This window comes from Rhinatrema bivittatum, chromosome 2 (genome assembly GCF_901001135.1).
Source record: "Rhinatrema bivittatum chromosome 2, aRhiBiv1.1, whole genome shotgun sequence".
Taxonomy (NCBI): Eukaryota; Metazoa; Chordata; class Amphibia; order Gymnophiona; family Rhinatrematidae; genus Rhinatrema; species Rhinatrema bivittatum.
In genome coordinates this window covers 637912509-637936154 of record NC_042616.1, presented here as the reverse complement: position 1 = coordinate 637936154, position 23646 = coordinate 637912509, and the positions used below count along the sequence as shown (strand labels likewise).

The window sequence follows — 23646 nt, the reverse complement described above, 5'->3', positions numbered from 1 at the left end:
CCGGCTTGGACGGCTGAGGGTGAAGATCCAGATCCTCCTCCTGCCCGTCGCCTGGAGCCGATGGGGGTGCTGGATTGTCCTTAGACGAGTCCGTCTGAGAAGACTCCATCAGCTGGGACCGAGACCGGAGAGGGCGCTTCGCTTTGGGGGCATCCACGCCCCCCGACTGCCTGGAGCGTTTCCGCGAAGACGACTCCCGGGGCAACTTGGAGCGCGACCTTCTTCTCCGACTTGTGAGCCTTGAAGAAACTTGTGCAGCATGTCAACAAATTGGGAGGAGAACGAGGAAAAAGAATCCTTGGACTCCGGATCTTCCTCGTCCGAGAAATCCCTGGCATGGACCACCGGAACTGCGCCCCCACCAGGAGCAGCCGGCCTCAGGGAGAACGGAGGAGGAGAGGACACCTCTCCCAGCACCTCCAGCGCTGCTCTTTCCTGGTCCTGGAAAGTTTTTAACAAAGCCTCCGATCCAGCACTCAGCCGGAAAGGAGCAGAGTCCTTCTCCCCCCGATCAGGCCTCCGGGGGCTCCCGACGTGGCCTGGAGCCTTCCCCAGGAGCTCTGACATGTAAATCCTGCGAGGGGCCCCCCCCCCCCCCCAGAGAGACAGGCTGTACTAACTCGTGCGTGCACTGCCACAGGCAGAGCAGGCCACACCACACGGCATATACCCGGGCTTGATTTTTTGGCTGCCCGAAAAAAGAACCACGGCGATCAGAGCAATTTCCAGGTCCAAAACGGGCCGAAAAAGCAGCGAAAACGGAGCAAACACCCGGCCAGAAGGTCCTTAAACCTCAAGGCAAGTTTCCAAAAAGTTTTACAAATTTTTGAAATTTTCTTATTACCTGGAAGAAGTCAGGCTGGCTGAGGGTGAGAGAGCCGAGACCCCCGGCATCACCCTTGGCCACGGCAGATGTAGGGTCCCCAACCCTCTGCTCTGCAGCCTCGAGTACCAGGGAGGATGGACCCACCAGGACCTGACAACCCCCTGGGAGGCTAGACGCTGCCTTCGCTACTTGCCTTCTCTTACCGAACTTTTTTTTTTTTTTTTTAATTTAAAAGAACCCTGACCAAGTTCCCCAACAAACCAAAACCAGTACTAAGCTATAACAAGTAGAACAAAACTACCCCTAACTTAGCACCCCTAAGAGACACTAGGCTTTGCATCTCCACCATCTGCTGGAGACAGAAGAATACTGGCAGACAGTAGGTGGGCACCTCAGGGGTATAGGACAGAGTCCGCAAAGTCTTGTTCTGTCTCCATCTGCTGGTGGGGAGGCAAAACCCAGCTGTCCTGGACTGATCCGGGTACGTATAGGAAACAAGAGTTTAAACTAAAAAAAATAAAAATAAAAAATTTCAGCATACTCCAAAATCTTTCTGAAGCTATGAGGGTGGAAAAGAGGTAGAAGAGAACACTGTTGAGGGGGAATATGAAATCATGACAGGACTAGAACGGGTGGAAATACTGAAAATTAAATGACTCTCTACTAGATGATGAGGCCTTTTGTGAACAGATCAGAGCCGATTTTGCTACCTATCAAATCACTAATGTAGAAGCGAGGGTGAATCCCCCTCTGTATTGGGAATGCCTCAAAGCTGTTCTTAGAGGTAAATTCATATCCCAGGGGGCACACTTGAAAAAGTAAAGGTGGCCCTTAAAAAAAAAATTGGAGGAGGAGATTGCTAAGCTGGAGGCTATTCATAAGGTTAGCCCGACTGTCTCAGTGTTTGCAAACAATTGCAACAGGCCCGTTCTCAATATTGTGAGCTCTCTCTCGCGGAGGTACCCCCATAAACTAAATATTATTAAGCAACAGTATTTTGAATGGGGGGATAAAGCGGGTAACTGCTTGCGAGGAAGCTGAAACACCGACTTAACCAATCACAGATTACTAGCATCCGTGGAGAGGATGGGTCCCAGTTGGTGACAGCTACTGCCATACATGAAAGGTTTCAAAAATTTATGGGCAGCTTTATGCGACGGAGATCTCCATACGGAACGAGGAGATAGAGGATTACCTGTCACAGGTGACTCTCCCCAGGGTTTCTGAGTCCGAACGCATTACTCTTGACTCCGAGATCTCTCTCTGTGAGGTCCTTCAGGTGATTAAAGACCTTAAGGTCAATAAAGCTCCTGGGCTCGACGGGTTTACTGCCCATTTTTATAAAAAATTCTCCCCGGAAATAGCTCCGGTTCTTACGGAGTTGTTTAATTCTTGCGCAATGGTAGCTCTCTGTATAGTGGTCTAACATTGCTGGAATCACGATCTTGGCGAAGCCAGGCCGGGATCCTGTGGAATGCGGGTCGTATCGCCCTATATCCCTCATTAACTTGGACTTAAAAATTTTGGCGAAAGTATTAGCAAATCGTTTAAATGTGGTTTTAGCCCATTTAATTCATCCAGATCAAACTGGCTTCATACCCGGCAGAATGGCAGCCGACAACGTTCGGAAAATTTTAGATCTAATCTGGTGGGCAAAGCGACTGAATATTCCCACCCTCCTTTTATCGATCAATGCTGAAAAAGCATTCGATATGGTACATTGGTCTTATCTGTTCAAAACAATGGGGCGCATGAACTTTGGGCCTTTTTTCCTTAATTGGATACAGGCATTGTATGAGAACCCGCAGGCATGTGTCAAGGTGAATGGCACGTATTCGGAGCCTTTCCAGATTGGCAGGGGAACCAGACAAGGATGCCCTTTGTCCCCATTATTATTTGCCCTATTTTTGGAACCTCTAGCCATTAAAATTAGATCAACGGCACAGATCAAGGGCATAGAAGTGGGTGGCATAGATTATCGCATGTCTTTGTTCGCAGACGATGTTCTGTTTACATTGACTAATCCATCCCATTCCTTGGAGCAAGTGGTTTCTACCCTAGCTGAATTCAGTTCTGTTTCTGGATTCAAGCTTAACTTGGAGAAGTCAGAGGTACTAAACATTTCACTATCGGCTGTCCAAGTGAGGAGGCTAAAGTCCCGATTTCCTTTTAAATGGGCTCCTCATCGGATAAAATATTTGGGGATACTCATTAGTAAGAAGTTGGAGGATCTCTTCCGACTGAACTATACACCTCTCACAGATAAAATATTTAAGGATTTAGACAGCTGGACAAGGCATCAGCTGTCTTGGATGGGGCGTATCGCTGCAGTTAAAATGTCGGTCCTACCAAGGTTTTTATACCTTTTTCAAACCCTCCCGGTTTTCATTTCTCCTGCCATGCTTAAACGGTGGCAGAAGAAAATATACGATTACATTTGGAAGCGTAAACCTCCGAGGTGGTGAGGGGCTACACTATATAGGAATCGTCTTCAGGGGGGGTTGGGAGTGCCTAATCTAGCGCATTACTACGCCGCTGCACAACTCCGAGCAATCATTGATTGGCATAAACAAGGGGAACGGAAGCGGTGGGCAGATATAGAACAGGAGATATTGGGGACCATGCCGCTCTGGGCAGTGACATGGCAACCTAGAGGGACATGGATACCGGGAGGTGCGGAAACACCAGCTCTTGCTACCACGCTACAGGTGTGGAGAAAATGGAGGTTTAAGTTAGGGGGTTCTAGGCAGTACTTTTATGAGCTCTTCTCTATTTTATAATACGACCTTTCCCCCTGGGCGGGATACTAACAGTTTCCAGGGGTGGCAGGAGAGACATCTCCAATCATTTGGGAACCTGTGGGAAGCAGGTAATATTGTATCATTTCAAACCCTTCAAGACCGTTATCAATTTGGGGGGGAACGAGATATTTCGGTACTTAAGCATCAGACATTTCCTGTGCTCCAGAACTATACGTAAGGACTTATCCCTTGGGATGACTCAATTTGAGCACTGGTGTAAACAGGCGGACAAGATCCAAAAAGTTATTTCTAAGATATATGATTACCTGAATACCGATATAACCTACATTCCAACTTTTGTTAAGGCCTGGGAGAAAGATTTGGGGACTACGCTGGACAAAGAAACCTGGGATGTTATTTTTCTGTCCACCAAACGCAGTTCTATTTCAGCATCCCTGGCAGAAAACGGTTACAAGGTGCTATTGAGGTGGTATTGTACTCCCTATAAATTATGGAAAGCTAATATCCGGTCCACGGCTAATTGCTGGCGGGGTTGCGGGGGGGTGGGAACATTCCTCCATATGTGGTGGGGGTGCCCCAAGATACAGCAATTTTGGGAAGTGGTTTCCAATCTATGTACTCAAATTTTTGGGCAATCATTTACTTTGTCTCCTGCACAGGCGCTACTTAGTGTTCCGGTTAATAGTAGCCGGACCATATGGTTGTTGATACATCAAATTTTGATTGCAGCTAGATGTGTCATAGCTGCACGGTGGAAACAGTGTGACTCCCCGCCCTTACATGCTCTCCTGTGTAAGTTGGACACTATGCAAATATTATATAAGTTGACTGCACAAAAACACCGCAACCATCTTAAATATATGAACATTTGGTTACCTTATCAGATTTGGCAAACTGGCTCCGGCCCACCCTCTAAGGATAGTGCTTAGACTTTCTTATCTTGTCTACTCTGTGTGCCCAAGGCTGACACTCTCACCCGGTGATGTAAGCTGTTAAGTTCAAAACTACGGACTTCTCTACTAGTTGCTAGTTCCTTATTGTCTAGAAGTGTATCTCCTACAGTGATATGCATCAACATATATGTATAACCTATGTTATTTGTTGGTATTACTTGTGTTGTATTTCTTGATGTATGGTTAATAAACTACAAATGGAAAAAAAAAAAACTAGAAGACAGAAACGGTAACCACCAATTCATACATTTTAAAAGGGTACTCTGGGCAGATTCCATAAAGTACATGCAGTTTAATTAAAAAAACTTAATGAGAAACATGGCATTGCACTTTGATGTATAATCTCATTTAAAACCTCAATTAGTTTCTGATTCACAGCACTTTATTTTCATTTCACCAATTTATCTCTTAGTGTCCTTGCTCCTCTTCCTTCCCCACTTCCTAGCAGTTTTAGCAACATGAAAAGTTTCAAAGGGTTTTTTTCTCTTTACATGTACTGCATTCAGCCTTCCTTTAACCACAGAAACCTAGATTGCTCTAGGAACTCTGCCTTCCAATCACTTGTCCGTTCAATTATGTTGGAATGCATCCATGTCACAAAAGGAAGGTGAAAGAGGAAAAGAAAGTGGCCAGAGAGAAAAGCCCAAAGCACACAAACTGAACAAGGCTGAAGATTTCAGCTGAAGGCCTGCATGCTGTAACCACCTTATACCAGATTAGCAGCCAAGCCAATATTGAGGAAACATAGGAGAATGAATAAGTAAGGTCAAGAGCCCGAAATCTAAGATCAGACCCTGCTCAATTCCTACTCACCAATGTTTCAAGCAGTGAACTGTTGTATAACAGTTAAAACAAGGCAATGCACAATTCCCATAGGTACTTTAAACAAATAAGCATCATGAGAAAAATAAAAGCTTTGTCCAGTTTTTCTCAAACCACTGCAAAAACTCATGTTCTAGGGACTTACTTTTGCCCTTTGCCATGCTTGTACCCTAGCACAGCGCAGGTTTCTTCAAGGACAGCGGTAGGTTTTCCCTCTGGCAATCCAGCTCATGGCTGCAAATCAGACAAGACAACAGCATCAGGACCAGGGATGGCCAGAATAAAGCCTGGTGTGCCCCAGTGTTCCAAATGTCTCTCTCCCCCTTAATAGTTTTTAAATTCAGGTGCTTAAGAAAAAACTGCAGAGAGCCACAGGAGCTAAAGCTGTTTTGTAGCCACTGCCCCTCCCTCCATTAATTAAGACATTAGGGAACTGCTCAGAAAACTGTTGATACCCTTTTCAGCCCCAACCAGAAGAGTTCTGCAGAATTAGATTGTTTCACAGCTGAAATTACTAGTGGTGGACTTTGACAGGGAACCCCAAGCACATTTTTTTTTACAGAAGGAGAAATTCAGTTTTACCTATTAATCTCCTTTCCTTGAATCCTGCTAGATCAGTCCAGAACGTGTGGATTTATTGCGCCCTGCCAACAGACGGAAATAGAGGACTACACTTCTCCAGTAACAACACTGGTCTTAAGCAAGTGGTGCAGACCAGGCACTTGCCAAGGATACTTTTGTCAAAGCAATGGAATGGAGAAACCAAAACCGCAACACTCTAAACCCAACTCTAAAACTCTAAAACCCAATACAAGACAGAATCACCAGCCACAATCCCCCTTGGGAACACTACAGAGGACTGAAATAGGTATTTTACAGATCAGAAGACAGATTTGATTCTTCCCCTAAGGAAAGGACTTAAATTTCTACATCCCCAAGGAAGCCCCACTAAGGCCAAGAATATATACAGACACCCAGACAAATCCTGGTCTTTCCATTTACCTGAACCTCAGGAAAACCCTGAGTGACCAGTTCTGATGCAACAATCCAGGCCCCGAGTGACCGGCACAACGATTCCACTACCTTCTGGTCACTCTTGCTTGTTTCTTTCTTTCTTTTTTTTTTTTTTAAAGCGTAAGCTTTAAAACTGTATTCACTGCTGTAAGTAGCCCCGGAAAAAAGAGGAATAGAAATTCAATACTTCCCTGCTCTTACGGGACCCGAAATGCAGAGCTGCCAGCGGAACCAATGCTGCCTCGTGGAGGATGAGGGATCTGGAGCACCAGATCTACACCCCCACAGAATCTTGGAGCAAGCTGCCATCAAGGGTCACCAGCCCCCTGCTTTTCTGCCTCAAAACAGAGGGAATGGCCCTACCAGGACCTAACCACCCCCTGGAAGGAACTGGATATCTCTTTTCTCTTTTTCTTGTAATTATAAACTCCAGACTGCAGGTTTTACACCATCTACCATCAGCTGGAGACCGAGAAATATTGAGGGACTGCAGTGTCAGTAAAACTTTCTCTGTCTCCATCTGCTGGCAGGGAGACAAAACCCAGGAGTCTGAACTGATCTGGGTATGTACAGGGAATGAGGGGTATCATCCCAAAAAGATTGTTGCCCAGGGAACCAAATAGCAACTCCATCAGGTAGACTGAAAGCCTAACATCTGCTAACCTACTGCTGAACTATTCTAACACATATCCATCCATCCATCTACTGGAGAAAGAATATTGGCAAGTGCCTAGTCTGCACAACTGCACAAGCTGTAATCATGCTGTAATCACTTCCTCTCTTCCTGTCCCACACCTTTGTCCCCGATTCCTCCCTGTTTTTCCCTCACCCTGCCCTCCAGCCCCAGTCTCCCCCCTTAATAACTCACTTTACGCTTAAGTACTACCACCCCTTTACCTTTGACACTTAGTTGTTTACGATCCCTCCCTACCTTTCCTAGCTCCTCTACACCTAAGGCAGCCCTGTCCCTCTTTAAGTTCTGAGTCAAGTTCTGAGTTAACTTCTAAGTTATCCTTACTAGGTTATCCGGATTCTATCTTGTTTTTTTTATCTTGATTAATCCCTTGTTTTATGTAACTTTCCCAGGTTCGGTTTGTCTTGAAGATCGGTATAGTAAATAGAAGTACATTAAAAAAATAAACAAACTCTTATGACCAATGATGATGCTAGTGAAAAAATGTGGTCCTCTATCTCCATCTTCTGGCAGGGTGGAAAAAAATCCATGTCTGGACTGGTCTAGCAGGAGAAGGAAACTCGAAAAAAAAAAAACAACACACAAAAAAAAAGCCAGCCAAGGCACATGAATAAAAGAATATGCCCAGCAGCAGCTAAATGCTTTCATAACTTTGATTCCACACACACAACAGGGGAGAATCAAGAAGGGCTCAGCTTGTCCTTTATCAAATGGAGAAATTACTTACCTGATAATTTCGTTTTCCTTAGTGTAGACAGATGGACTCAGGACCAATGGGTATAGTGTACTACTGATAGCAGTTGGGAGATGGAGTCAGATTTGAATCTGACGTCAGCCTACATATACCTGTGCAGGAAGCGCAGCTCTTCAGTACTCTCCTCGAAAAGCAATTGTGGATATGTGTGTGTCAAAAAACGCTGACACCCGGCAACTATGGGTGTCGTAAGCTAGAGGTAAAGTCTGGCTTACCCGTGCTTGTCTTGCTCTCGGGGATTGTCACCTGAGGTTTCTGGATTTTGCGGCAGCCGTGGGCGGGATGCTGAGTCCATCTGTCTACATTAAGGAAAACTAAATTATCAGGTAAGTAATTTCTCCATTTCCTAGCGTGTAGCAGATGGACTCAGGACCAATGGGATGTATAAAAGCTACTCCCAAACTGGGTGGAAGGCTGCCTATGGCCCACTTAGTACTGCCCTTGCAAATGCTGTGTCCTCCCGGGCCTGAACATCCAGGCGGTAGAATCTCGAGAAGGTGTGAATGGAGGACCATGTCGCCACCCGACATATCTCGGCGGGTGACAGCATCCTGGTTTCTGCCCAGGACACTGCCTGGGCCCTTGTGGAATGGGCCTTGACTTGTAGAGGTGGAGGCTTCTCTGCCTCTATAAAGGCCACCTTGATTACTTCTTTGATTCAGCGGGCAATGGTTGCTCGCGAGGCCGCTTCCCCTTGTTTCTTCCCGCTGTGAAGGACGAACAGGTGGTCCCATCTTTCGTACGGATTCCGATCTTTCCAGGTATCAGACTAGGAGTCTGCTGACATTAAGATGGCGAAGAAGGCGTGAGTCTTCCGAATCCTTATGCTCGTCTGGCGATGGCAGTGAGATGGCTTGGTTTAGATGGAAATGAGAAACCACAGTGTGAAGCTGTATGGATCCTAGTGTGAATCTAAGGAACGGTTCTCTACAGGATAGCGCTTGAAGCTCGGACATGCGACGGGCTGAACATATTCTGATAGGCCTCCCTAATTCAACTTTAAGACCTCTGCAGTTACTCCAAAACGCAGCTGCCAGAATCCTGTCTGGTAAAAGAAAATCTGACCATATATCCCCAGTACTATACAACTTACAATGGCTACCAGTTAAAAAAAGAATAGAGTACAAAGTACTCACAATCCTACACAAATCAATTCACAAAGTTGACTTCTCTGCCCTGGACAATATTATACATCTACATAAATCTTCACGTACAACAAGATCTATATATAAAGTTCAGCTGGATGTCCCTTCTTTACCTCAAGCCAAATTATCCTCCACTAGAAATAGAGCCATCTCCATCATCGGCCCAAAATTATGGAACGCACTACCTCAACACCTCAATTCGCAAGAAAACTTTAAATCTTTTAAAAAAGATCTCAAAGATTGTATACTCTCACAGTCGTACAATGGCTGCTCACCTAATGACAATTGAACATAATCTGTTTTCATATCCACCTTCACGTTCCTTTTTATGCCTGCAATCCCCTCCTTCTGTATTCCGTCCTGTCCTGCAGAAACCTTTTTCTCTTTAACGGTGTCAACCGTCTACTTCAAGTGTTGCTTACACTAATAACTATTGTTCAATGTATGGGTCAATGTATTTATTGACTTTTTAAGTTAATGTTCTGATTCATTCTCTTTACACTGTTATGAATTTAAATGTAACTGGTTTGGTTATAATGTAAACCGGAGTGAAGGCTATGTCAGCTGTACCTCGGTATATAAACAAATGCTAAATAAATAAATAAATAAATAAATAAATAAATATTGCCACAGGAATGCAGTATTTAAGGTCAGGAGACATAGTGACAGACTGCGTGTAGGTCTGAAGGAAGCTCCCACTAGGAAGTCTAGTACTAGATTGAGATTCCATAGGGGCACCGGTCACTTTAGTGGTGGTCGGATTTCCTTGACCCCTCTCAGGAAGCAGGAAACGTCTGGATGGGATGATAGACTGATGCCGTCCACTTCGGCTCTGAAGCAGGCCAGCGCAGCCACCTAAACCTTGGTAGAGTTGAGAGATAACCCCTTCTTCAAGCCGTTCTGCAGAAAATCCAGGACCATGGGGATTTTGACTGTCTGCGGAAGGATGTTGCGGTCCTCACTCCAGGCTTCGAATATTCTCCATATTCGTATGTAAGTTAGAGACGTGGAAAACTTGCGTGCTCGGAGCAAGGTGTCAATCACTGCCCCAGAGTATCCGCTCTTCTTCAAGCGAGTCCTCTCAATGGCCAGACTGTAAGAGAGAATAGAGTTGGGTCTTCGTGTAGGATCGGTCCTTGCTGGCGCAGGTCCCTGTGTTGAGGTAGACACAGAGGGTTCCCCACCAGAAGTCTTCGCATGTCTGCATACCATGGCCTTCTTGGCCAGTTCGGGGGCCACTAGAAGTACTAGCCCCCTGTGGTGTTCTATCTTGCGGATGATCCCGCCCAGTAGTGGCCATGGGGGAAAGGTGTACAGCAGATCTTCCTGTGGCCAGGTCTGGATGAGGGCGTTGATTCCCTAGGATTGTGGATCTCTTCTGCGGCTGAAGAACTTGGGAACTTGGGCGTTGGACCGGTTTGCCAGAAGATCCATGGTTGGGGTTCCCCAGCGGTTTACTATCAACTGGAAGGCTGAGGTCAACAGCGTCAATTCCCCTGGGTCTAGACTCTCTCTGCGGAGGTAATCCACAGTGACGTTGTCTTTTCCCGTGATGTGGGCGGCTGAGATCCCTTGTAGGTTTGCTTCCGCACACGCCATTAGGGGGTCTATTTCCAGGGACACCTGTTGGCTTCTGGTTCCTCCCTGGCGGTTGATGTAGGCAACAGTCGTGGCGTTGTCTGACATGACTGACAGATTCACCCCGGAGTCTGTGACTGAATCGTAGGCAGGCTAGTCTGACTGCTCGGACTTCCAGTCTGTTTATGTTCCATCCCGACTCTTCCTTGTCCCATTGCCCCTGGCAATGGGCTCCCCACCCTCGCAGACTCGCATCCGTGGTGAGTAAGACCCAAAGCGGTGAGGGTAGTCAGATGGTCTTCTTGTAGCCACCATTGGAGCTGGGTACGCACCTCTGCCGGTAGCTGGAGGTGAACGAAGTAGTTCTGGGACATCGGGTTCCATCGTGACAGTAGGGAACGTTGTAGTGGTCGCATGTGGGCCCTTTCCCATGGGATAACTTCTAGGGTCGATGTCATGAGGCCGAGGACTTGGAGGTAGTCCCTTACCTTGGGGTGAGCACAGTTCAACAGTTCTCAACTGGTCCATCAATTTCCTTCCCCTTGTAGGGGGAAGAACGACCTTGTTTTGTTTGGTGTCGAACTGAACTCCCAGGTACTCTAGCGATTGGGAGGGCTGCAGGCAGCTCTTGATTGTGTTGATGACCCACCTGAGATTCTGCAGTAGGTTCTTGACTCTGGTGGTCGCCTGATAACTTTCTTCCGGAGATTTTGCCCTGATCAGCCAATCGTCCAGATACGGATGTACGAGGATTCTTCTTTCCTCAGTGTCGCCGCCACTACCACCATGGTTTTGGTGAACGTCCGAGGGGCAGTAGCTAGTCCGAAGGGTAGCGCCCGGAACTGGTAATGATGTTCCAGTATCGCAAAGCGTAGAAAGCGCTGATGGTCGTGATGGACCGGGATGTGGAGATAGGCTTCTGACACATCCAGAGAAGTCAGGAATTCTCCCGGTTGTACTGCCCTTATGACTGAGCGTAGGGTTTACATGCGGAAGTGCGGTACCCTCAGGTAGTGATTGACGGTCGAGGTCCAGGACGGGCCGGAACGTTCCCTCCTTCTTGGGAACGATAAAATAAATGGAATAGTGACCAGTATTTTGTTGGTGCGTGGGCACCGAGGTTATCGCCTTTAGGCTGAGTAGTTTTGTCAGTGTGGTTTCCACTACCATCCTCTTGGAGGGGGAGTGCATGGTGATCTCATAAATTTGTCTGGAGGGATGCTGTGGAAGTCCAGGAAGTATCCCTCTCGAATGATGGTTAGGACCCAATTGTCCGACGTTATCTCGACCCATCTTTGGTAGAAGACGGTAAGTCTGCCCCATGGCTTCTTCCTGTGGATGGGTCTGTTGATTCTCATTGCGGGGTGTGGCAGGGGCCTGTACCCGCGCCTACTCCCCTCTTGTGTTTGTTACGAAAGGACTGGCTCCTGCCAGCGGGGTGAGATGCTTGGTATGTGTTTTTGTACGGTCTAAAACGCTGGGCTCCTCTGCCCTTGTTTATTTGGGGAGAAGGGTGTTGGTTTCTTTTATTTATTTATTTAAAACATTTATATACCGTTTCACCAATTACATGAAATGACCGATGCGGTTTACAATACATTTTCAAAAATAAAAATTAGCTATAAACTAATTCCTCAACTAAATTAAAATAAATTAAAAATTAAAAATTATAAATTATAGTAGAATAAAAATTACATTAAACTCATGATCAATTTTCAAAATAAAAATTAAATGTAGTGACTTTAACCATTAATTTATAAACAAGATAAAGAAAAGATAATAATCCAACACTTTCTAAGCATAAATGATTGAGCAAAAATAATGTTTAGAAATCAAGGTCTAACTTATGATGGGATCTAAATTTCCAAAAGCTTCTTTAAAGAAGTATGTTTTTAAAGCTTTTTTGAATTCTTTTTTGTTCTGAATTTGTCTCAGAGGGTCAGGTAAGGCATTCCACATTTGTTCCTGTCCTCCGGTAATTGAGGTACTGGGGATTCGCCCCATTTGTTGGCTAACTTCTCCAGCTCGCTTCCGAACAGGAGGGATCCTTTAAATGGCATTCTCGTGAGTTTCGTCTTGGAGATGGCATAGGCTGACCAATTTCGGAGCCATAGTTGCCTCCTGGCTGCCACTATGGATGAGACGCCCCTGGCTGAGGTGCACAGTAGGTCAGAGGTCACATCCGTGAGAAAGGATAATGCTGGTTCTAATGTTTCGGTGGAAGCGTTTGCATTCCTGGAGAGAAGCAAGCAGGCATGTGTCACCACGGCGCAGCAGGAAGCGATCTACAGGGACATTGCTGCAACATTAAATGATTGTTTAAGGATGGATTCCTGACGTCTGTCCTTTGCATCCTTGAGTGCAGCTCTTCCTTCGACTAGGATGGTAGTACGCTTTGAGACAGCGCATTCCATAGCGTCCACTTTCGGGAACCCTAGAAGTTCTTTGGCCGTGGGTTCCAGGGGGTACAGGGCTTCTAGGGCCCGTCCTCCGGGGCATTCCATTCCAGGTCAATCAGTTGTTGTACGGCCTGTAGCATTGGGAAATAGCATGAGCCTGACGGACACTGACCAAAACTGGATTCGTCTTTGGCTCCACTGTGGTACTTGTGCCAGGAATGGCCAGCGTTTTCAGACTCAGAGACATGAGATCTGGTAACTCGTCTTTGGAGAAAAATCGCATCATGGTTCGGGATGGTTCCATTCTTGGACGGATTTCCCCTTCCTCCAGGGAGTCAAGGTGTCTGTGTCCCCTAAGGGGAGGCATTTGTCCAGAAGGGGCGTGTCTTGGGGGGATCCGAAGGGGGCTGTGTCACAGGTGGTACTGATTGTGCCTGGACAAAGGTTTGCAGGCCTTTGAAGAATTCCACCCAGGAAAAGTTCCCTGGGTCCATATTGAGTCCAGAGGAGCTCCCCGAGGTGCCTGGGATACAGAGGTATGGGGTACTATCATTGGTGGAGCCGGACTCCTCTACTGTCTGAAGAGGGCCTTGCTTCGGTTCCTCTTGAGCATCTTCGCACTGCAGGCGTAGGGCAGAGGCCACTTCTGATTGCGCAGCTCTCAGGTGGCAGGCAGGACAGAGGGCTTGCCCCTTGGCTTTCTTGGCCGGAGGTGCCATGATTCGAGCACGTGGAGCGGCTCAGAACTCGTCTGTGCGCGGAGGTGCACGCGCCGGGAGACTTAGTTGTGCGCTCCGGGTGCGCAAACGATGTGCATGCAGGCAGCGATTTGTGTGCTTAAGGGGGATGCGTGCGCTGCTGGGCACATAGGACTATCTATGCGCCCTGCATCGTTGTGCGCGCCGCTGTGTGCATGGCACAGATGTGCGGACAACACGGCGATCAAGGGGGGGGGAAATGGTGCAGACGACCACGCGGGCAAGATGGCTACCCCCCCCTCCCCCCGGAGGTCTCCACGAGAGAGGACCCTCGCACCGGATCAGGGTCTAGCCCGGACGGGGCTGCTCAACCCGATTAAACAGATGCTGGGAGGTCGATCTGTACGGCTATCCGAGCCTCGGAGACTGGAGACTATAAGAAAGTTTTCTACCTTACCTTGTCTCGGTGCTTCCTGGTCTCCGGCTGCGGGGGGAGAGGGAAAATACCTTCACCGCCATGCTCGGTATTGTACCCACTGCCTCTCAGCCACTCAGGGGGCTAAGTCCACGCCGGGAACCGGCTACCGGACCGAGGCTTACCTCTGAGGGATCTCGGAAATCACCTCAGGAATTCTCGACTGGGGAGGGACCCTTAGGTATCACCGCAGGAGAGCGGGACTCATCTTGTAGAAGTAAAATTTTTCTCTTCTTTGGTTTGGATTTTCTAGCACTGTGCAAGTGTGTGTGGTGTCCCGAACTGCTTAAGAGAGAGAAATACTGAAGAGCTGCGCTTCTTGCACGGGTATATGTAGGCTGCCATCAGATTGAAATCTGACTCCGTCTCCCAACTGCTATCAGGAGTACACTATACCCATTGGTCCTGAGTCCATCTGCTACACGCTAGGAAATGGAATTTTTGGCAAAACTAACCTGGGCTCCATATCATTGGAACAGAGGGACAGCCAAGATGGGGGCGGGGTCTAGATCTCCTGTCTACGTGGGTTTCAGCTCGTCATAGAAGAGGCATGGCTAAGTCTCATACGGTGGACACGTGTTGCATAGGTGTATTCTAGAAGTTACAGGCACTGAAAGGCTTCAGTCATCACCTGATGCAACAGTCAAAGGATGTTGGGCAAGGGAAGAGGCAGGATTGTAAAAAAAAAAAAAGGAACGGGGAAAAAAAAAATCACTGCTTCTAGGAAATTCAGGTGCTGTACCTATTTTCAGAGTATTATCTGCAAATATTTCCATATTTGTAATCAGTCATGAGCTTGGTACTGTAGAAGAACTCATTGGATTTAATCTCAGAAAATCCTCATCTACCACCATCACAATGCTTCCTTGCATAGGACGCTCAGGCTCCACCTTATGTTTCTGAGTAACTTCAGGTGGTCTCCGAAAACCCTCGTGGTGATGCCAACCAAGGCTTTACTACTTACCTTCTCTTTAGCTTTGCTACATAGTTTTCAGGTGGTGGTTCTTCCTCATCTTCCTCTCCACGCTCCTCTCCTCTGATTGGAAGACTTTGGTCATTTGCAACCCTTCTTGACTCTGGCCCAGAACCTTAAAAAAAAACAAAAAAAACGGAGACAGTCATGGGATTTCTGTTCAATCCACTTCAAAAATTAAAATTAAACTAAAACAATCAAGGTTCAGTCAGTCATGGATAATGGACGGAAAAAAAAGCTCAATGCTCCATAAGAAAAAGCAGAAATGCAGAAAACTAGGAATACATACGACTATTAAATCAAACACCCCCTAAAAGTCATGGTACTCACAATAAAAATAAAATCATAGTTTATCCCAATATCTTAACTCACTTTAAAAATAAAATCCCATCATAGATGAGCCACAAGGACCAGAATCACGTGAACGTTCCTTCTCGACACGGCGCTGGCTATAACCAGACATGTCCCTTTCTGCTCTGAGGAGGGCAGCACGTGCTCCAGCAGTAGGACCGAGCTGCTGTAATTCAGAACCGCTGTGTTTATCTGCAACATTCCTTATACCTAATTGCACAGATATATTCAGGCACCAAAGCACATGAACAAACTCTTCTACACAGCATCTTAATCTCTAATCACACTCTTGTTCTAAACATTTGCCATCTAAGTTTTGTTTACTTGTTTCTTCTGTAATCCAGAACACAGTAATGCGGAAGGTGATGGGGAAGCTAGGAATGAAGGCCCAGTTCCAACTGAGTTAAAAGTCCAAAAGGCGTAGCAAGAAACTGCAGGCAAAAAAATACAATTAAAAACCCCAAGTTTTCTCCCTCCTGTGGAATAAAGTAACCTGCTTTAGAAGCTTGGGAAAGTCTGATGCAGGCTCGAGAGCAACTATCCAAAAGCACTGATTAAAAAAACAAAACAAAACATAAAAGAGGAGACAACCCAATGTGTCACACAGGTTATTTGAAGTTGTTAAGTTTGGACTGTGGCATTGATTTAAGCTTTTTTTTTTTTTTTTTTTTAAAGAGGGGGCCTGGCAGTTTCCTCCTGCTCTTTTGGGTTTTCAGCTCAATCTGAACTGCCCCCCCCCCCTTTCCTGGGGCTATAGTGTCACAAGCCTCCCTCCAGTTATTGGGGGATTTTCTCTGCTTCTATACTCTTCTTCCTATTTTTCCTTTCTTTCTAACAAAGTCAATGCAATGGAAGTACTTAACAAGGGGCCACCGACCACAGCTTCCCTTCAGTGCACCCTGAAACCTAATGGTACTGCCTCTACAGCATTCCCAGTCCATCAGAAAGCAGGTTTAGGAATTGAGCCTAGGTGTGCCGCAAGGCAGGCAGGCAGGCAAGCAAGGCTGGCACCAGACCATCACTTTGTTCCCGCCAATATACATGGCGCTAAAAGGCGGCGCAAACATTTGTTAAGGAAGGCATAGAAAACGGCTTTAATAATGGAAACTAAATTCCAGGTGAGCATACACTTAAAAGGATGAATAGTCGCCATGGTCAAGGCCCAGGAGAGGAGGGTAAAAACCTGCGACTGCAGCAAATCTTACAGCCCCATAATCCTTGGGGTCCTGCAAGAGCACTGGGGGAGGACAGAAGAAAGACGAACACCGCAAGAGCATAACAGGACAGAAGCTTGACCAAATCACAGTGCTGGCCTGTTTTATAATGATATAGGTAATCAGAAACTGCAAACTGAGGCAGGATAAATTCCTGCAAAGTTTCTGAACAATGGGAGCCTAACAATTTATATCCTTCTAAAGTTGCATGGGTCTGAGATCATCATTAAGCTTGTGAGTCCCTGTTGAAAAACCAAACAAAAAAAAAAAATACAGAATACAAAAATCAAAACAAAAGAGAACTGAAACAAAACAAATCTGAAAAAGAATGAACTAATTTAATCTCAACTTGTTAAAAGCAAGATTCCAAGCATTCATGGTGGGAGCAGCAAGCTTTTAGCTGTGTGTAGGGAGCAAGCATGATGCATTTTCTGCTGCGCCGGCCCTGGCACAATGACAGAGGACATCGACCCCTTCAGTGGAGCGGCACTATGCCTCATGAATGCTATTATCGGACCCCATTACAGGGAGATGGTTCTCAAGATTTATAAAAGAGGCACGAGTACTCTAGGAAACGCATTCGTATTCCCAAGAGATCTTGCCAGCATAAGCAGACACGTTTATATAACCGGGGAAAACAAAAGCGTGTTTAAAAACAAAAAGCAAAGCACTAAAAAAAAAACCCAAAAAAACCCCCACAATCCCGACTTAAAGCACGCAATCAAAAGATAGTGGCAAGGTCAGCACTGCCATTCCATCCTCATTTAGCAGTGCTTTAGCAGAATCAGTCTCGGCTACACCCACACTGACCTGGCTGATCTGGGGCTTCATGTCCAGACGATGCACTCCTTTTTTCCAGCTCCCCCATCACTCGGCTCACTCCTGTTTGAAGCACAAGGACACTGCCTTTCACCAGGAGTCTGGCTCGGCTGCTGATGGCTGTCATCAATAACCCTTAAAGCTAATTCGTCTTGCTCCATTTCCTCCGAATTCAGATTTATGATGCTAATCCTGTCAAGGACTTCGTTACACTGCTCATCATTCGGGCAAGGACTTTCCTTACAAGCGGTGCTGGCTGCAGGGCAGGAGGAAAGCTCCGAGACACCACCGGACGTGGCCTCTGCACCAACGCCATCTGCTCCGAATGGGTCAGTGTCTGTGCTGGACATGCTGATGTTGGTGCCACTGCTACAGAAGTCAGTGGTCCACCCCTGTGCAGCCCAGTACTGGTACCGCTCCCAGTAATACCAGTACATGTCATTGTAATGCTGCTCCCACTCCTCCTTGGTGTCAGGGCAGCTCCAAGGCTCAGAGGAGGGGACGTGCCCAGCCGGTGGTAGTTCTGGGTGCTTGTCCTGCCAGCTTTGCCACAGAAGCCCTTCTCCATACTGATTCCAATATTTTTCCCAGTCTCCTCCAAAACAGGGATCACCAGGCAACACAGGGTCAGCAAGGGAGCAAACAATGTGTGAATCCTCCCTTTCTGGTGGCAAGCATTCTCCTGCCGTGTCAGTCTCCTCAACAGTTATAATCAAGTCATCAAAACCAATGTCATTACAACCCTTAGACAATTCTTCCTGCACCTGCTGGACAATTTCATCCAAATACTTCCGAGATGCTCTCTTCTTCTTTGTTTTCTTAACTTTAGGTCTCTTGTTAAGTTTCTCTGAAGGCTGAAAACAGAAAAAGAAAAGTAGATTAAAAAAAAAAAGAAAAGACCACACACAAGGAGATGAGTGAACATTTCATGACGCACATTTTCCTTCTTTGGTACAGAAATCTATACACTGTTATGACAAAGAACTGGAAGTAGGTAAAAAAAAAAAGTTCTACAACATATATAAGAAAGCACTCACCTGCAGAGCAACATAGAAATACAAGTGCAAAGGAGAGCGAGGTAGAACCTCCTTAAGAGAGCCTGGTCCACCTTAAGAGAGCACAGAAAGGAATTCAGCTCTCAGGGCGGCTTGCCTGAGAGCAGGGATAAGATTTTGAAACAAGGTGGGAACAGAAAGGCCCCAGGGACTCCAGGAAAAGGCAATGCCTGTAACATAGCTATCCTATAAGGGTAAGGCAGTCCCCTTTAACATCACTGACCTACTTCTGTGATGCATTTGTTTGCACGGTAAATAAAAACCACTTAAAAGCTATAGAGCACTCATGTTGTACCACATATAGTGTCAGTTCAGGGGATTTCTCGTCTAAGCTGGGCAAAGACAGAAACTATGCCAGAGAAAACAAAAAAGTAGTAAAAGAATATTTCTTCCTGTTTATTTCTTACACAGAGCAGAAGGCCTGTGCTAGTGAAGTGCTGCTCTAAGCGACTGAACAGAGGTGAATAAAGTAAAGGACTGTGGCTCTAAATGTACAGAGCACAGATGTGTATAATGAAGAACATTTTTTCTAAGGGGCCTAGCTGCAGAGGCAGCTGTGAGTTAAAAATAGCAGGTCAATGAGAGTAGCTCTGCCTAAGCGAGGGCTATAAAATTGAGTCCTAACTGGATAAGCAGGATATTTTTTTCCCCCTTTTTCCAAAAAAAGGGACAGTTTGTGTATTCTGAGCAAGGGCTTGTCGTCCCCCACCTCCCAAAAAAAAGGTGGAGAACTAAACAGGGGTCCTTTGAAAGCAACCAGCCTCAAACCTTCCAGGAGGGACAGTGGCAGGTGGTAATTTCTCTACAGTTCTAGGCAGCCAAGCAACAAGTTCTGCAAGAAAATATGAAAATGCAACAAGTTTCCTGAATACAGTATATGGACACCATACAAGCTACTGGAATCTGGGGTACCACTCTGACTCCCGTGACATCAGAGCCAAGTCTAGGAGAGGACCGAGGCTATGCTGAAGCAGAGGAATGTGAAGACTGGGTATGCAGGAGGAAGACACAAGGAATGCCAGACCCAGCACTACTGAGAGTGGCTTCCACAAGGACACTGTCATGGCTGCAAGAGAGGGCCAAACCAGGGAGGGAACTGAGTGAGGAAGAAGAGGTCACCACTTTAAAGACAAGAGATACAAAAACCTTCCACTGCCCCTGACAGGAGGAGGAATTGGAAGTCATGAGGTTGAAACTACAGCGACTGTAGCACAGGTGCATAAAACCTACACTAGGGTCTTGCAGTGTGGATCTCACAGAGACCATTGGCTGCAGAGTCCAGCCTTAAAGAGATGAAGCCCCAAAGACAAGGAAGTCAAAGGAAGTAAAGTGGTGCATGACACATCAGGTCCGGAAGAGAGTCTTGAGTGACAAGGGGAAAGAAACAACAATGCACCCTGAGGATCCAGAAGGCCCAGAGAAGGATTGGCCATGGGACTCAGACTCAGGCTCAGGGAGAGCAGTGGCAGCTCTCGACCTTGACTAACCAGTTAACAGAGGGATAACCTACAGAAGTCAGAAAGGTCTCCTTGGGCAAGGGTCCAGAAGCTGTGTGCCTTGAGAAGACCAGCCAGCTATATAGGAAGCTGGACTGGAACTCCGAACCTCTGTGGTACTGGTGGGAGACAGCGGTTATTCATCAGGCTGTTACTTTGAGGAACACTAAAGTTAGAATTGAATGTTTAAATGAAATTATGTATGCCATGTTGTCTGATGCTTTAGATCAAACAGTTCTGTAACAGAAACCACTTGCCAAAGTGAAAAATAGTTAATGCACAATAATGTAGCTATCACCTGGCTATAATTATAACTGTACAGAGTCTGCAAGATGTTGTTTCTTTGGGTGCTGACATTACAGCTTAGTATAATCATTTGTCCTTGTTTAAAAAAATATATTGGGTGTATATCTAGATCCATCCACAGGCTAACTGAACTTTGTAGTTACTTAAACACAGCAAAAGTAAGTGCACCCATGGTACAACATTGCTTGGACAAAAATTCTTACACACAATTGGAATGGACCATAACTGAGCATGTAGAATGCCCTATTAGAGAAGAGACAGAATGATTACACAGTTTCAGAAAATATTTATCATTTACTGACTGAGGCACCGTTGGGACAATGAAAAAATGGACTGGGCCACACTAAATGACTCTTCGCCACATCTATCACCCTACCCAGCAACCACAAGATGTTCATAAATCGCTGGATCGACCAAACATACTCCCCCCTACTGTATCTTTGCTTCAACACGCCAATCGTCCAGTTATGGCTGTACCAAAATCCCTTCACGCCGTAAGGCTGCCACCACCATCACCCTCTTGAAGGTTCGTGGGGCTGTGGCCAAGCCGAAGGGAAGAGCCCAGAAATGGAAATTCTGTCCCAGCACCATGAACCGAAGAAACTTATGATGGTCTTTCCGAATGGGAGTATGGAAATACGCCACTGTCAGCAGGACATCCAGAGAAACAGTACGTAGCGTAGCTGTCTCTTATCACCTCCAGAACCCCTGGATCTGTTATGATCTTGGTCCATTCCTCGTAAGAAGAGGGTCAATCTCCCTCTGAAGGTCTCCACGGAGAAGGGAAACAGACTGGCCTCATTGTGATGCCGCATTTCCTCCGGTCCCTTGACCGGAACTATCTTGGCCAGGTGTACATGCCCTCCGAAAGGACTGCTGCCTTCCTGAGCCTTGCAAGGAAAAAGCAGCATTGAGCTTTGTGAAGAAAAAGAAGCATTCCTGTTGGGACGGCATCTCCTTACATCTCTGACACGAGAGTGAGGTGAAACACTTCTCTTACCAGTCTTCCTATCATCTGTCATCTACAGAGCTGCGAGTTGGGCCCCTTGGTGCTGTCACTGCAGAACTCATATTCCTGGTGACAGCCTATGAAACCATACAACGCATCCACCACATAGACCAAACCCTGCTTTCCAAGTGGGATGCATGCCTAGAAATCAGCCAAAGAAACAGCGTCCTTCTCCTGCACCCAGAATAAGCACGCTTATTGCATCTAGCAAATAACTGCAAGAAGACTCAAAGCCACAACCTTGAATATCTCCAACTTCAGGTCCAAAGTATCCTTGAATGCCATTGACCCCCTTATAGGAATGGAAGTCTTACTGGACACTTTTGGCAGCCTCAGGAGCAACAAGCTCTCCTCCGACAAAGGAGAAAACTTTTCCATTGCCTTACAGAATATCACATTCCCGGAGTACCAGCTTCCTCACCATTATATTCCCAAGAAACATCTCCGGGGAACCCCGCAGCCCATCCAGGACCAGGTCCCCCCTTCATTGCCCAACTGTGCACCCTTAATCCTCCGTTCATCCAGAACCTGAGGGATAAAAGGATGTACCTCCTCTGTCCAGAACGAGCGAACCCCTCTAGGATCATAATGAGGATGTTGGGGAGATACCAGTTCTGGAGATGGTTTTCAGGGGTGATGAGTCAGACGAACTGAACGAAATCACTGTGAACCTGGAAGATGTAGTAGGTCAGATTGACAAACTAAAGAGTAACAAATCACTTGGACCGGATGATATGAATCCTAGGATTCTGAAGGAACTCAAAAATGAAATTTCTGATCTATTAGTTACAATTTGTAACCTATCATTAAAATCATCCATTGTACCTGAAGACTGGAGGGTGGCCAATGTAACCCCAATATTTAAAAAAGGCTCCAGGGGCGATCCGAGTAACTGTAGACCAGTGAGCCTGACTTCAGTGCCTGGAAAAATAGTGGAAACTATTCTCAAGATCAAAATTGTAGAGCATATAGAAAGACATGGTTTAATGGAACACAGTCAACATGGATTTACCCAAGGGAAGTCTTGCCTAACAAATCTGCTTCATTTTTTTGAAGGGGTTAATAAACATGTGGATAAAGGTGAACCAGTAGATGTAGTGTATTTGAATTTTCAGAAGGCATTTGACAAAGTTCCTCATAAGAGGCTTCTACGAAATTAAAATGTCATGGGATAGGAGGCGATGTCCTTTCGTGGATTACAAACTGGTTAAAAGGCAGGAAACAGAGAATAGGATGAAATGGTCAATTTTCTCAGTGGAAAAGGGTAAACAGTGGAGTGCCTCAGGGATCTGTACTTGGACCGGTGCTTTTCAATATGTATATATATATATATATATATATATATATATATATATATATATATATATATAAATGATTCGGAAAGGAATACGACGAGTGAGTTTATTAAATTTGCGGATGATACAAAATTAGTCAGAGTAGTTAAATCACAAGCAGACTGTGATACATTACAGGAGGATCTTGCAAGACTGGAAGATTGGGCATCCAAATGGCAGATGAAATTTAATGTGGACAAATGCAAGGTGTTGCATATAGGGCAAAATAACATTTGCTGTAGTTACACGATGTTAGGTTTCATATTAGGAGCTACTACCCAGGAAATAGATCTAGGCATCATAGTGGATAATACTTTAAAATCGTCGGCTCAGCAGTCAAAAAAGCAAACAGAAAGTTAGGAATTATTAGGAAGGGAATGGTTAATAAAACAGAAAATGTAATAATGCTTCTATATCGCTCCATGGTGAGACCGCACCTTGAATACTGTGTACAATTCTGGTCGCCGCATCTCAAAAAAAAGATATAGTTGCGATGGAGAAGATACAGAGAAGGGCAACCAAAATGATAAAGGGGATGGAACAGCTCCCCTATGAGGAAAGGCTGAAGAGATTAGGGCTGTTCAGCTTGGAGAAGAGACGACTGAGGAGGGATATGATAGAGGTCTTTAAAATCATGAAAGGTCTTGAACGAGTAGATGTGACTCTGTTATTTACACTTTCAAATAATAGAAGGATTAGGGGGCATTTCATGAAGTTAGCTAGTAGCACATTTAAGATTAAACGGAGAAAATTATTTTTCACTCAACGCACAATAAAGCTCTGGAATTTGTTGCCAGAGGATGTGGTTAGTGCAGTTAGTGTAGCTGGGTTCAAAAAAGATTTGGATAAGTTCTTGGAGGAGAATTCCATTAATGGCTATTAATCAAGTTTACTTAGGGAATAGCCACTGCTATTAATTGCATCAGTAGCATGGGATCTTCTTAGTGTTTGGGTAATTGCCAGGTTCTT

The 23646-nt window shown here is 45.8% G+C and overlaps 1 protein-coding gene across 1 annotated transcript in view; it reads right to left on the bottom strand.

Moving 5' to 3' along the window:
- TGS1 (trimethylguanosine synthase 1) overlaps window positions 1–23646 on the bottom strand; it is a 185269-nt gene that overhangs the window by 131413 nt on the left and 30210 nt on the right. Inside the window, 5 exon segments of the mRNA XM_029591286.1 lie at window positions 5509–5579; window positions 5582–5597; window positions 15085–15208; window positions 17469–17484; window positions 17486–18331. Of these exon segments, the coding sequence (XP_029447146.1) occupies window positions 5509–5579; window positions 5582–5597; window positions 15085–15208; window positions 17469–17484; window positions 17486–18331 (1073 nt within the window).